We start from the raw sequence: 13,923 nt of genomic DNA on the forward strand, positions 1-13,923 counted from the left end.
CTCCAACACATCAGGTGTCCTATGAGCTTTACCTTCTTGGAGAAATTCCTGCTGGAGCACGTCTGACCTCTCCTCACCTGGACTGGTGGCTCCAGGATCTGCTATGAAACTGGAAACTCTGAGGATTCTCTCCGTCTTGTCTTTCGGTGTTCTGACATTTCACAAGGATGCACAGAGCCTATTTTCACCACGGAGGTGGGCACAGAGTGGGCTCTCATAGTCTGGAAAGCCACGTCCGGCATGGCTTGCTTCTTCAGTGATGCCCCTAATCCTCTACTGTTTTCACCTATTCATTCTTATTTTTCTTGTTGATCTATTTCCTGGAAGCTTGCCCCAGCTTTATCTTCGAAGCTTTCTACTGAGTTTTAAAAATATTGTATACTGTACTTCCCTGGTGGTCCAGTGGTTAAGCACCCGCCTGCCAATACAGGGGACACAAGTTTGATCCCTGGTCCTGGGAGATCCCGCGTGCCACGGAGTGACTAACCCTATGTGCCACAACTACTGAGTCCAGGCGCCCTAGAGCCCATGCTTTGCAAAAAAGAAGCCACTTCAATGAGAAACCCACACACCACAACTAGAGAGTAGCCCCCACTCTCTACAACTAGAGAAAGCCTGCTGCAGCAATAAAGACCCTGTGCAGCCAAAAATATATTTTTTTTAAAGAGGGGAAGATAGGGACTGATTCTGTAGGCTGTTAGAACTATCCACATTGGGTATGAAGAAAAGATATCTAATACCAGGAGTTTTAAAAATGAATAAAATATTATATGCTATTTTTATGTTTTTATATTTTCTGCCATCATGTTTAAATTTTTAAAGTGGCTCTTGGATTTTTTTTTAACATATATGCTTTTTAATTATCAATTTTTATCTGTCTTTCATTATATCCTATGCTCTGGCTTTTGCCCTTAACATTCTTATTAAACATTTGCCTGAGTTTGTTTCTTTCTTTATTATTGAGTTATAGTTGATGTATAACATAACACAAGTTTCAGTGATTGACAATGTTTAAAGATTATACTCCATTTACAGTTATTATAAAATCTTGGCTATATTTCTTGTGTTGTACCATATGTATCCTTAGAGTTTATTTTCTACAAAGTAGCTTAATCACCTACCCCTGCCTTACCCCTCCCTACCTTCCTCTCCCTACTGGTAACCACCAGTTTTTCTTTATCTGTGAGTCTGTTTCCTTTTTTTAATATTCACTAGTTTGCTTATTTTTTAGATTCCACATACAAGTGGTATCATACAGTATTTGTCCTGCTCTAATTTCACTAAGCTTAATATCCTCTAGGTCCATCCACATTGCTGCAAATGGAAGTATTTCATTCTTTTTTGTGGCAGAAGAGTAATGCATTGGGAAAGATGCTGGAAAAGACTGAAGGCGGGAGGAGATGGTTAGATGGCAACACTGACTCAATGGATGTGAATTTGAGCAAACTCTGGGAGATCGTGAAGGATAGGGAAGTCTGGTGTGCTACAGTTCACAGGGTCGTCACGACTCGGTGACTGAACAGCAATAAGGCATTGTTTGTATATACTACATCTTCTTTATCCACTCATCTGTTGATGGATACTTGGTCACTTCCACATTCTGGCTATTGTAAATAACGCTGCTAGGAACACTGGGGTGCATGTGTCTTTTCAAAATAGTGTTTTTGGGTTTTTCTGGGTATACACCCAGGAGAGGAATTGTTGTATCACTAATTATTAGAGAAATGCAAATTAAAACCACAATGAGCTATCACCTTTAGAGTGGCCATCACCAAAAAGTCTACAAACAGCAAATGTTGGCAAGGATGTGGAAAAAGGGGAACCCTTATATACTATTGATGGGGATGTAAATTGGTCCAGCCGCTACGGAGAACAGGACGAAGGTTCCTTTAAAAACTGACCGTCCAAAAACAAAAAAAAACTGACCGTCCAAAAGGAAAAAACAACTGACCGTCCAGTTTGGGCAATACCATTGCCCAGATCTTGCTGCTGCTTCACACAGATTTGCCACACAAGCCCATATTTCTTCTGAGAAGAAACCATACAGAGCCATCTTGTGGTGGAAAAACAACACACAGGTTTCAGCCTAAAGCTTGCATCTGATTTTATACTTCACCGGCAGGTGTCAATGCATCTGCAAACTCTTGTACCCTTGATTCCTCCCACACGGCCAGGCAGTGTTTTAAAGTGGTCGGCAAATGTTGACAACAAACCGCACTTGTCTCGCTAACACGTTTACCACAGGTAATTAACTTAACTACCTGATAAAAATGTTATTGGCATGCTATAATGCTTGCTGTTGTCAGAAGAGACTTTGACAGACAGTTACTCGGTCTGGGTCCTGGGTTACCTTTATAGGCATATAATCAAATCAAAATTCAGTTTTTGATCCACTCATCAGTTTGTGAGTGGATCAAAGTAAATAACCACATCGGATAATAAGGATCCATCCCCAGATATTTGTTATTTGCCCCAACTATATGGTTTGGATTTTTACGTCGTGAAAAATGGGCTTGCCTGGTGGCTCAGTGGCAAAGAACTCTCCTGCCAATGCAGGAGACATGGATTCAATCTCTGGGTTAGGAAGATCCCCCGGAGAGGGAAATGGCAGCCCACCTTAGTGTTTTTGCCTGGAAATTCCCACGGACAGAGGAGCCTGGTGGGCTGCAGTCCATGGGGTCACAAAGAGTCGGACATGACTTAGCGACTGGGCGCCAGCACCATGGTGAAAAATAGTAATGCATTAGATTGCTCTCCAAGGCTGTCAAAGCCATGCAGTCACATTGTGTCTGAGTCGCCGGAGATGATGTGAGATGCAGAATGTCCATCTGTAGGCGTTGAGGACGTCTGCTGTGGCTCCTGGGAGCATCAATCATCTCGTGGTCAACTTTTATCTGTGTAAACACGAGCATGCCGCATTCTCCAGGCCTGCAGAGAGAACCCCCGAGGCACTGGGGGCGACTTTCAGAGTGTGGCTGCCGCCTGGGCTCAGGCTGTCTGCTCCTCCAAGCCCCCATGTGACCTGCGTTCGCAGGGCTCTTATACACAGCTTTGCTGGCGTGTATCAGCTGTGACTGGTGATGCTGTGTGCTTTCCTGCATGCAAGCTTCAGCCTCAGGTGAGTGAGCCTAAGCTCCCTGCTGAGCACTCATGACGACTCGTTTCGAAGAATGTGATGGCTGATGTGGGTTTCTCTCACTGCCTAGAGATGCGGTCTTCACGGATGTGGCTCCTTCTCCCACAGGAGGCCTTCTGGGCTGTGTTAGGAAAGCCAAGCCTCAGGACCACAGACCTTGGGACTGAGAGAGCCTGGGATGGGGCAGATGTTCCCAGGCACCAAGGGACATCAGCTCAGATCAGGGGATGGTCTGTCACGGATGGCTTTGGCCACGCTCTCGAAGGCAGCTAAGAATTCAGTTTGCTTTTTACAACAAGCTGTTTTCCTGGTGTCCACAGGGCAGGCTGGACTGTGCTTCCTTCTCCTCCAGCTGGTGCACCACCACACGGGCCAGCTTGATCTTTGCCCGGCAGACGAAGAGGCACCCGCTAGGCCTCAGCCCTGGGCCAACGAGGGCCTCTGAGCCCGCTGACTTCCTGCTGAGGCCCACAGAGGTCAGCTCCCAGCTCCGCTGGCCTGGTTCGGTCATCTCACTGTTTCTCGTGGGCCAGGTAACAGCCACGACTCCCAAGAGCGATGGGAAGTGGCATGAAAGCAATGGGCAACCAGTGAGGAAGAGGTGAGAAGTGTGAGTTCCTCAGTCATGTCCGACGCTTTGCAACCCCATGGACTGTAGCCCAATAGGCTTCTCTGTCCATGGGATTCTCCAAACAAGAATACTAGAGTGGGTTGCCATGCCCTCCTCCAGGGGATCTTCCTGACCCAGGGATCGAACCTGGGTCTCCTGCATTAGCAGGCAGATTCTTTCCCATGAATCTGAGCCATCAGGGAACTCCTGAAGAAGAGGTAATAGGATTCATTTTTGGGTTTAACAGATATTCACTATGTGCCAGGCATTGCTTCAAGCATGAAAACATATCCATGAACAAAGAAATGCATCACACTGTAGATGTCAAATTTGGAGCATGACCCAGGGCCATCCAGGAGCCTGGGGGTGGAGACAGGAATAAACTCAGTGTCTCTGGTGACGAAAATGCCCTGATTTCTTGGGCACTGTGGGGTGCATGTTTGCAAGTGAGGTATAAGCTCTAGGCTGTGGTTCTGGAGAAGTCTCCTGAGAGTCCCATGGACTGAAAGGAGATCAAACCAGTTAATCCTAAAGGATATCAACCCTAAATATTCATTGGAAGGACTGATGCTGAAGCTGAAACTCCAATACTTTGGCCACATGATGTGAAGAATCGACTCACTGGAAGAGACCCTGATGCTGGGGAAGACTGAGGGCAGGAGGAGAAGGGGATGACAGAAGATGAGATGGTTGGATGGCATCATCGACTCAATGGACATGAATCTGAGCAAACTCCAGGAGATAGTGAAGGACAGGGAAGCCTGGCATGCTGCTATCCATGGCGTCGTGAAGAGTTAGGCAGGACTTAGCGACTGAACAACAACAACAATAAGTTCAAAAACCCAGGAGGCTCCTGGCATCTGAGACACTCCAGTCTCTGGTCCAGCGGGTCTCACAGATCACGCAGCATCTGTCCAGTGTGGGGGCCGATGAAGAGCAGGTCGGGGACAGGACCAGGCTGCTTCCGGCTGCCTGATAAGGCCTGGCGGTGCTCACCTGGCACAGTGGCCCAGAGGCGGCAGAAGATGAGGGAGGTTGTTTGTGCGGCGGATTTCAATTACCCTCAGCAAATACTGTCCACGTTGTAGAACAAACAGGATCACCCAGTCAGCTCATGGGGCAAGAGGGAAAGAACTTTACCCATCATTAATGTTTGACTGCCTTTCTCAAAAACTGTAACCTTTAACCCCCCAAGTCAACTCTCAGTCGAGGCTGCTGGGTCAGTTCTGGTGCTGGTTTGTCCATGGGCCAAAGCGGTTTCGATCAGGAGAAACAAACAGAAAGATAAGCTCTCTAAAGCACTCACGAAGCAAACACAGGATTTCCCTAGCAGAGATAACTGGCTGCTTAACCCTCTTTTGGGCTTCCCTGGTGGCTCAGCTGGTAAAGAGTCTGCCTGCAATGCGGGAGACCTGGGTTCGATCCCTGGCTTGGGAACAGCCCCTGGAGAAGGGCACAGCTACCCACTCCAGTATTCTGGCCTGGAGAATTCCATGGACTGTATAGTCCTTGGGGTCGCAAAGAGTCGGACACGACTGAGCAACTTTTACTTCACTTAGCCCTCGTTTGGAGGATAGAGGCCTGTCTGCCCAAGCGACCCCTCACCTAGGGGGGAGCTGGGCCTTTGCAGGGACGGGCGATCAGAGAAGGCCTTCCACCTGGGGCGGGGTTGCCTGAGACATGCTGTGATTGACTTGGACCCGGGGATGATGTGAGGACGGGAAGGATCTGCTCTCCCACGAAGACACCGCCCTCACTGTTCAGGAGCCATCACCAGACCTTAATACAGTAAGGACTCCGCGTCTAAGTCTGACGTGGGGGGCAGAGCATCTACGTGTGAGATGGTCAGGGTCCACAGAGCCCCAGGACCTGTGAGGCGGGGGCTTCTGTGACCACAGTCCACTTGGGAAAGGAGGCAAATTTCCCTCCCCTTGCATTATGAGTGACAGGCCATTCCGGATACTTTCACGTTTACGGAAGACTCCTGCCTTAATTATCTGTTTCCTGACAGTGAGTCATTAGGAGTTAGACAGTGTATTATTCACAGACTAAACTTAGCGCAAGACTGGATACACCCAGCGCCCCTCTCAACCACCCCCTGCCCAGAGGTCCAGCTATCATGAGGCTTGGCTCTGGGTCCCTGCAGCATAGCTGGGATTCCTGCAGTCTGGGGGGAGGAAAGCTGTCACCTGTCTGTCTTGAGCTGGTCATGTGTCACGATTGCCGCTTTTCTGGCTTTTAAATTATAACCTACTGTGTGTTTAGCTTTGCTGCCGCCCACTTAGATCAGGGCAAGTTGTCTGGTTAGCTCTGCAGTGTGTAGGGGTATGTTAGCATCTGTTTAAACTTTTCTGGTCGTAACACGGCAACGCTCCAAAGCAAACCAGCACCCACACCCCTACTGCAAAGTCGAAAGTGAACATAATTCTGCTGAATGTACCTGAGGGGCTCTTTCTCTGCGTCATACGGAAACTGATGGAGGAGGTAGACCAGAAGGGTTTCAGCTTGTCACGGTGGCCTGCAGTCTGAGTTCTACAAGTCTGACATTACATTGTACCAGTGTGTACAGTCGTAGGCGGTAGGTATTAAGCAACCAGTTCTCAGGGGTAAAAATGTGTGCGTGTGTGTGTGTATAATGTACTTAACATATAGGTTTATTATACATTATTATTGCATAATTACTATATGTTGTATAATAATACATAGGTCGATTATACATTATAGGTGTGTATATAATAGATGTATAGATATGTGATACAGTTTACAAATTTTAAAAAAAGCATGTAATTTTTTTTGAACTTTAGGTTTTTTCTTTCATATTGGGGTGTTGTTGTTGTTAATCACTAAATCATGTCTGACTCTGAGACCCCAGGGACTGCAGCAAGCCAGGCCTCCCTGCCCCTCACTATTGGGGTATGTAGCCAATTAACAAGGTTGTGGTGGTTTCAGATAAACAGCAAATGGACTCAGCCATACACATACATGTATCCATCCTCCCCAAAGCTCTGCTCCCATCCAGCCTGGCACATAACATTGAGCAGAGTGTTACACAACAGGTCTTTGTTGGTTATCCATTTTAAATATAGCAGTGTGTACATGACCCTCTCAAAGTCCCTAACTATCCCTTCCCCCCCAAAAAATATGTAATACTGTTGATAGTAAATTCCATTTATCTAGTTGATTCTCACAGAATGCTGTCAGTTAATTTTTGTTGCACACTTGTATCCACAGCCAACCTAGAGGCGCCCCTGATGAATAACCATAGTTCCAACATAACTGTTTGTTGCGATTCTTGCTTAAGTGTAAAAGTAAAACAACAAAAGCTATATCAGAACTTCAGTTATTTATCAGTGATGTGTGTGTATTCTTCACCACATCAGATAATATTTTCATATACTGGAAGGATACATTTTGAATTTTCCAGATACTCACAATTTAACAGCTATACACATAATATACTTTCTCAGTTTAATCTGCAGTATTAACAATTCCTCCATCACTTTCTGAAGTCTAGACAATCAGCAAAACAATAAATCAAGTCCTGATATATAATCAAGTCCTGATTGATTTAACAATGAATCAAGCATTTTGCCACTTTCTGTGGTGCACACACTCTCACCAAGGCTGGTTTCCACCAACTGACATGACATCATTGAATGTGGGGTTGATAAGAGATGCCCAGTAATGCACCCTGATAGGGTTTCCACAATAATCCAATAACCTCAAGAATACAGGTAGATAGTAAAATGCAGTAAAAGACAAGTAGTAAGTGATCAACTTTGAATATACCACCTTCTTTTCTTATACAACTTATTGTTCAGAATGACTCTTTAGGGAACGTCCCTCATGGTCCAGTGGTTAAAAATCTGCCTTGCAATGCAGGGGACATGAGGTCAATCCCTGATCTGGGAACTAGGATCCCACCCACCGCAGAGCAACTAGTGGCCACACGCTGCCCGCAGCGAAAAGTCCTACACGTTGCAATGAAAAGAACCCACGTGCCACGACCGAGACCCAAGACAGCCAAATAAATAAATATTTTAAAACAGAATGGCTGTGCTGAATCACTGACTTGGAAGGTACTGGGAGGCTCTCAGGCGCCTGTACCAGCTAGCCAGGTACACCTTTGTGTCCGCGGCTGTGAAGGTGCCTGTGATTTCAGAGAGGGCCTTTATTCTTTCAGACATGGAGGCTGTTTCCCACTCTGACTTCTCTCACCTTATAGTTTGGCCGCCTCTAGGCCTGGCCCACCCTCTTCAGTATTAGCCCTCACCCCTCGTCACTGTCGCGGGCCCAGGGCTCACCCCACCACCAGGACTGGCGAGCTCTGGACACAGAGCCTGTCTACACGGCTGAACGGGCAGGCACTTGCAGCCCCTGCGGGAAGCACAGGCCCTGCCATCAGGAGCAATGCTAGCAGCAACGTGAAATTGAGGGTGCGAGTGCCAGCCAGTGACGAAAACCCTAGTGCGACCATAAAAACCTGCCCCGGGTTACGTCTTGAGAAACAAGGTGTTGGTTTTTAAAGTGTTTAATTTTCTCTCCCTTAAAAACTTAACCCAGAACTTTAATTACAGGCAGATCATAAAACTCAGATTCCAATATCAAAGGACACGTCCAAGGATATGTGTGGATGATTCATACATCTTGCAATGCTTTATCAGAGGACTAAACATGTCGTTTTTTGCCCTGTGTAACTGCACTGGCCCTTTTATTGGTCAAGTGTGGAGCTTATTTTTTAAGTTATATCTTTTATAATAGCTAATTCTTTAAAAACAAACAACATTCAATTGATGTTTTGGCTGTGCCGGGCCTTCGTTGCTGCACAGGCTTTTCTCTGGTTGCGGTGCGCGGGCTTCTCCTTGTGGCGGCTCCTCTTGTTGCAGAGCACGGGCTCTAGAGTGCCCAGCAGTTGTGGCACTTGGGCTCAGTAGTTGCGGCTCCCAGACTCTGGAGCACAGGCTCAATAGTTGCGGTGCTTGGGCTTAGTTGCTCCGAGGCATGTGAGATCTTCCCAGATCAGGGACTGAACCCGTGTCTCCTGCAGTGGCAGCCAGATTCTTTACCACTGAGCCACCAGGGAAGCCCATATCTAATTCTCCATGAGGTCTTAACATTTTTTCAAAAAGGGCCCATCCATGTGAAAATATAACCAGACAGAAATATTTTCTCCATCTCCCTCTTCCACTTGCTTGTTGGATTGAACCAGGATCCTGCAGAGGAGGGCCTGACATCTTCCTGCCCACCCTCACCCCGTCCACCCAGATTCTTCCAGACTTCCTCCTGGCCTTTGTTTCCACCACGTGGTGTTGCAGGAAGGAAGTACCATAGACTTTGAAACTATTCTCTTCTCAGAAGAACCCTCACTTCTGATCTTCTTGAGAGAAAATGTTTTAAAAAACCAATAAGCATATCGTTAATTTGGAGGCCATAACTTTGCTGACAAAGGTCCATCTAGTAAAAACTATGGTCTTTCTGGTAGTCATGTATGGACGTGAGAGTTGGATCAGAAAGAAGGCTGACTGCTGAAGAACTGATGCTTTCAAACTGTGGTGCTGAAGAAGACTCTTCAGAGTCCCTTGGACGGCAAGATTAAACAAGTCAATCCTAAAGGAAATCAACCCTGAATATTCATTGGAAGAACTGATGCTGAAGCTGAAGCTCCAATACTTTGGCCACATGATGCAAAGAGCAGGCTCATTGGAAAAGACCCTGATGCTGGGAAAGATTGAAGGCAGGAGGAGAAGGGGACGACAGAGCATGAGATGGTTGGATGGCATCATTAACACAATGGACATGAGTCTGAGCAAACTCCAGGAGATAGTGAAGGACAGGGAGGGGTCGCCAAGAGTCAGACACAACTAATTGACTGAACAACAGCAACAATACTACAGGAAAGATACATTTAATTAAGTGCCTTCTATTCATGTTATATATTAAGTAATCAGTTGAATAAGAAAAATTGAATCAATTCTTCTTGACCTAAGAGGCCTGAAAATAGTAGGGAGCCTCACAGCTTTCTGTCTCATAGGCAGGGGAAGCTGCAGCCTTGAGATGCAACAGTCTGGTTTCCAGGAAGAATTGCAGAGGTAAGGGTGCAGGTAGCGCTAGCTGAAACACAACTGTCGCCTACAGTCTGAACAACCTGAATGCTGATAGCATTTGTTAGTGTGTTAGTCGCACAGTCGTGCCCGACTCTTTGCGACCCCATGGACTGCAGCCCACCAGGCTCCTCTGTCCATGAGGTTTTCCAGGCAAGGATACTGGAGTGGGTTGCCATTTCCTTCTCCAGGGGATCTTCCCAACCCAGGGATCCAACCCGGGTCTCCTGCACTGTAGGCAGATTCTTTATCAACTGAGCAGCAATTACGTGCATTCAAATGGACCCTTTTCTTTGTGCCCAGATGGCGTATTGACATAACTGCCTGCATGAGGTCTTTTGATGACAAATGCATTTTCATTTTTGGAAGAGGGGGCATTTCTTGTTGGACATTATTGATAAGGTTTAAATGTCCCCTTTCTTCTGGTAAATCCAGTTCTCAACTCATCTCATATGGGGAATCTCAGGATATGGGGAGCAATGGACTGAGAGCCTGGTTGTGAAGGCTGTCCTCATCTTCTAGGGGCTTCCGAATCACCCCTCTGGGGTCTCCTCCCTCTGGGTCCCCCACCTGCTCGTCTGTGTGATGGGTATCCTAACATAGCAATGGCTTCCATCTGGTTCCTGGAGAGGTGGTCAGTCCAGCAAGACAAGCTGAGTGTGTGCGTGCCTTAGCTGGAACTTGCTGCTGCCTCAGCCCAGTGAGGGTGGGATTGCCACAACTGATCAAGAATATAAAACTAGTTGTTTGAACTGTGGATGCTTTTATGAGCTTATGCAGGTGTCCAGTGTTGAAACACAGTCTGTATATTTATCTATAAATACCAGAAGCCCAAGTTCCCTTCTGAGGCTGGTGGATGAGGAGGAAGAGGGGTGAAGCTGGACTTCCTCCCAAGAATGAGGAACTGAGTGAATCAATCTATTAGCAGCAGCTTTTGGGGACCAGCCATGAATCCTAGGATGTTATTCACTCACAAGAGATTGTTGACTGAGTAATACTTAACCTAAAGTAGAAAATAATCCTCTGATATATGCCCCCAAATAATGATAGAAGAATGGCTAAAGCAGTTGGAATGAAATTCTTATTAAAATGTTGCCATCTATATTTTGGTCAGATTTTACTTCTGAGAATAAATATATGTATTATGGAAATGACAGTCTAAATTAATAAAAACATAGGAAAAAACTGTAATAGAAACTGGAATTTTCTGTAACTTCTGGCCAATCCAGAAATGTGGGAGATGTTAGATGAGATATCACCTATAGGACCAGGAATTGAGAGCATTTCCTAGGTATTAGTAATAGGTTTGACTAAATAGGATTGCGACTTCGGGTCACCATTTTCAAAGACAAAGAATCACTCCACCTATAGGGACTAACACACAACCTAAATGGACATTTAATGAACATTTAACAAATAAACATATTTGATGCTTATGATAACAATAAGTGCTTTACATATTTGGGTCAGCATGGTAAAATACCTGTAGGTCTGTATCAGCCATGAGATCACTGGTCTAAGGTCCAAAGAAAAATCATACTTCATATCAGTGTGTTTACATGTTAGATGTAATCAGGGCTCTCACTCTCTCCACATATATCAACATATGTCATATTTTGTGCTTTTATTTTATTGGATTTTTTTCCCCTTTTTTTTTTTTTTTGGCTGCACCACATGGCAGTTTGAGATTAGCAGATGCAAACTGTTGAATATTATATGTGAAGTGAAAGTCTCTTAGTTGTGTACAAGTGTTTGTGACCCCAAAGACTATAGAGTCCATGGAATTCTCCAGGTCAGAATACTGGGGTGGGTAGCCTTTTCCTTCTCCAGGGGATCTTCCCAACCCAGGGATTGAACTCAGGTCTCCAGCATCGCAGGAAGATTCTTTACCAGCTGAGCCACAAGGGAAACCTGAATATTATAGAATAGATAAAACAACAAGGTCATACTGTATAGCACAGGGAACTATACTCAATAGCCTGTGATATGCCACATGGAAAAGAATATGAAAAAGAATGAAAATGAAAGTTTTAGCCACTCAGTCATGTCTGACTCTTTGTGACCCCATGGACTGCAGTCCACCAGGCTTCTCTGTCCATTGGGTTCTCTGGGCAAGAATAGTGGAGTGGGTTGCCATGACTTTCTCCAAGAGATCTTCCCAACCCAGGGATTGAATCCCCATCTCTTATGTCTGCTGCATTGGCAGGCAGGTTCTTTACCACTAGTGCCGCCTGGAAAGCCCCTTAAAAAGAATATATATATATGCATGTGTGTGTGTGCGCACACACGCGTGCTAAGTTGCTTCAGTTGTGTCGACTCTTTGACCCCATGGACTGTTGCCTGCCAGGCTCCTCTGTCCATGGGATTCTTCAGGCAAGAATACTGGAGTGGGTTGCCATTTTCTCCTCCAGCAGATCTTGACCCAGGGACTGAAGCACGGGCTCCTGCCTTGCAGGCAGATTCTTTACCATTGAGCCACCAGGGAAGCCCAGTGACATCTTGGTGGTACTAAAGTCAGTCAGGGCAGGACCGTTTACATCACAAGCACCACAAACCAGGGTTCATCTTCTCCACGAAGAGCTGGTTGTTAAAGGTTTACCAGCAGACCGTTGGACACACCTAGCTGAGATGAGGACTGAAAAAGAGCATTTTCAGACGGAGGGTGCCAAAGACTTCACAGATGAGAAGATACTTGAACTGGGCCCAGAGGAATAATGTTTGGGTTTGGAAGCATCTCTTCACGGACTCTACTGTCTTTTGCCATTTTTTAAAATCAGTCGGGGATTCATTTCTCTGTTCCGGGTTTTGGAAGAAAAATGACAGTGGGAACAGGTCTGTGAGGCACTCAGTACCCCCCTGCGGGTCCTTCTGAAATCATAGTGGAAGCACAGAGAGGTGACCCTGTGCACAGGGGTCAAACCACACGAGTTCAACTCTTAGCAGAGGATTTTAAGGTGAGAGAAGCACAGCAAGAGGCTGCTCGGGGACTTGCCTGGTGGTCCGGCGGCCGAGACTCCGCACTCCCAACGCAGGGGCTCCGGGTTCAATCCCGGTGAGGGAATTAGAGCCCACATGCCACAGCTAAGCCCTGGTGCAGCCAAATGAATAAATAAATAGACGTTTTAAAATAAATAAAGAAGAAGCTGATCAGCACCACAGACAGGATTCTCCAATCCTGGATATTTTCCTGTTCAGCTCAACCTAAACTACCCAAATGACCGGAACAAATCGTATCCATCAGAAATTATCAAATGTATTCATTTGCATTAAAAGAAAAGAAGTTTCAGGGGCAACGTAGGGATAAGGGAGTAAGAAGTACAGACTATTAGGTTAAAAAAATGAACTACAAAGATGTATTATATAGCACAGGGAATATAGTGAACACTTCATAGTAACTATAAATAGAGTATAGCCTAAAAAATTGTATACCTGAAACCTTTTTAATATTGTACAGCAACTATACTTCAATTTTTAGAGAATAATAAAATTTTTTTAATAATTAACTTTTAAATTAAAGGATAATTGCTTTACAGAATTTTGTTGTTTTCTGTCAAACCTCGACATGACTCAGCCATAGGTATACATACCTCCCCTCCCTTTTGAAACTCCCTCCCACCTCCCTCCCCATCCCACCCCTCTAGGTTGATACAGAGGCCCTGTTCTAGTTTCCTGAGCCATACAGCAAATTCCTGTTGGCTATCTATTAGAAAATAATACACATCTTTTAAAAAGAAAAGTTTTTTCAAAATCATGTGGCTATAAAAATCAAATGAACTAATTCCATATCAAAAAGTTTTTTCAACTTTAAAGTTCTATATTCAGAAATATAGAAACATTAAAATATTTGTTAAAAACTTCATAGGAGGGCCTACATTCTCCATTCACTTTATTTTCTTTATGTTCTAATTACATAAATTGCCTTCAAAACAATTATTGAACCATTGAATGTTTATGAAGGACTCTTGTCCAAATAAGATGCTATGGACTTTTGTATATACATGAACAGTCAAATATGAATATGAAGAGATCAATGTTACATCCATAAAACAGGAAAGGGAGGCAGGCTTTTTTGTACA

At 45.2% G+C, this 13,923-nt stretch overlaps 1 protein-coding gene across 1 annotated transcript in view; it reads right to left on the minus strand.

The window, feature by feature from the left end:
• The window catches only part of GTF3A (general transcription factor IIIA), a 31,323-nt gene extending 23,390 nt beyond the window's left edge, over positions 1-7,933 (minus strand). The window contains exons 1-3 of the mRNA XM_065901794.1: positions 7,819-7,933; positions 4,643-4,742; positions 3,430-3,594 (exon numbers count right to left, since the gene is read on the minus strand). Of these exons, the coding sequence (XP_065757866.1) occupies positions 3,430-3,594; positions 4,643-4,742; positions 7,819-7,933 (380 nt within the window). The remainder of the gene's footprint in view (positions 1-3,429; positions 3,595-4,642; positions 4,743-7,818) is intronic.
• Positions 7,934-13,923: the final 5,990 nt, after the last annotated feature.

The sequence above is a fragment of the Muntiacus reevesi genome, chromosome 11 (assembly GCF_963930625.1).
Source record: "Muntiacus reevesi chromosome 11, mMunRee1.1, whole genome shotgun sequence".
Classification (NCBI taxonomy): domain Eukaryota; kingdom Metazoa; phylum Chordata; class Mammalia; order Artiodactyla; family Cervidae; genus Muntiacus; species Muntiacus reevesi.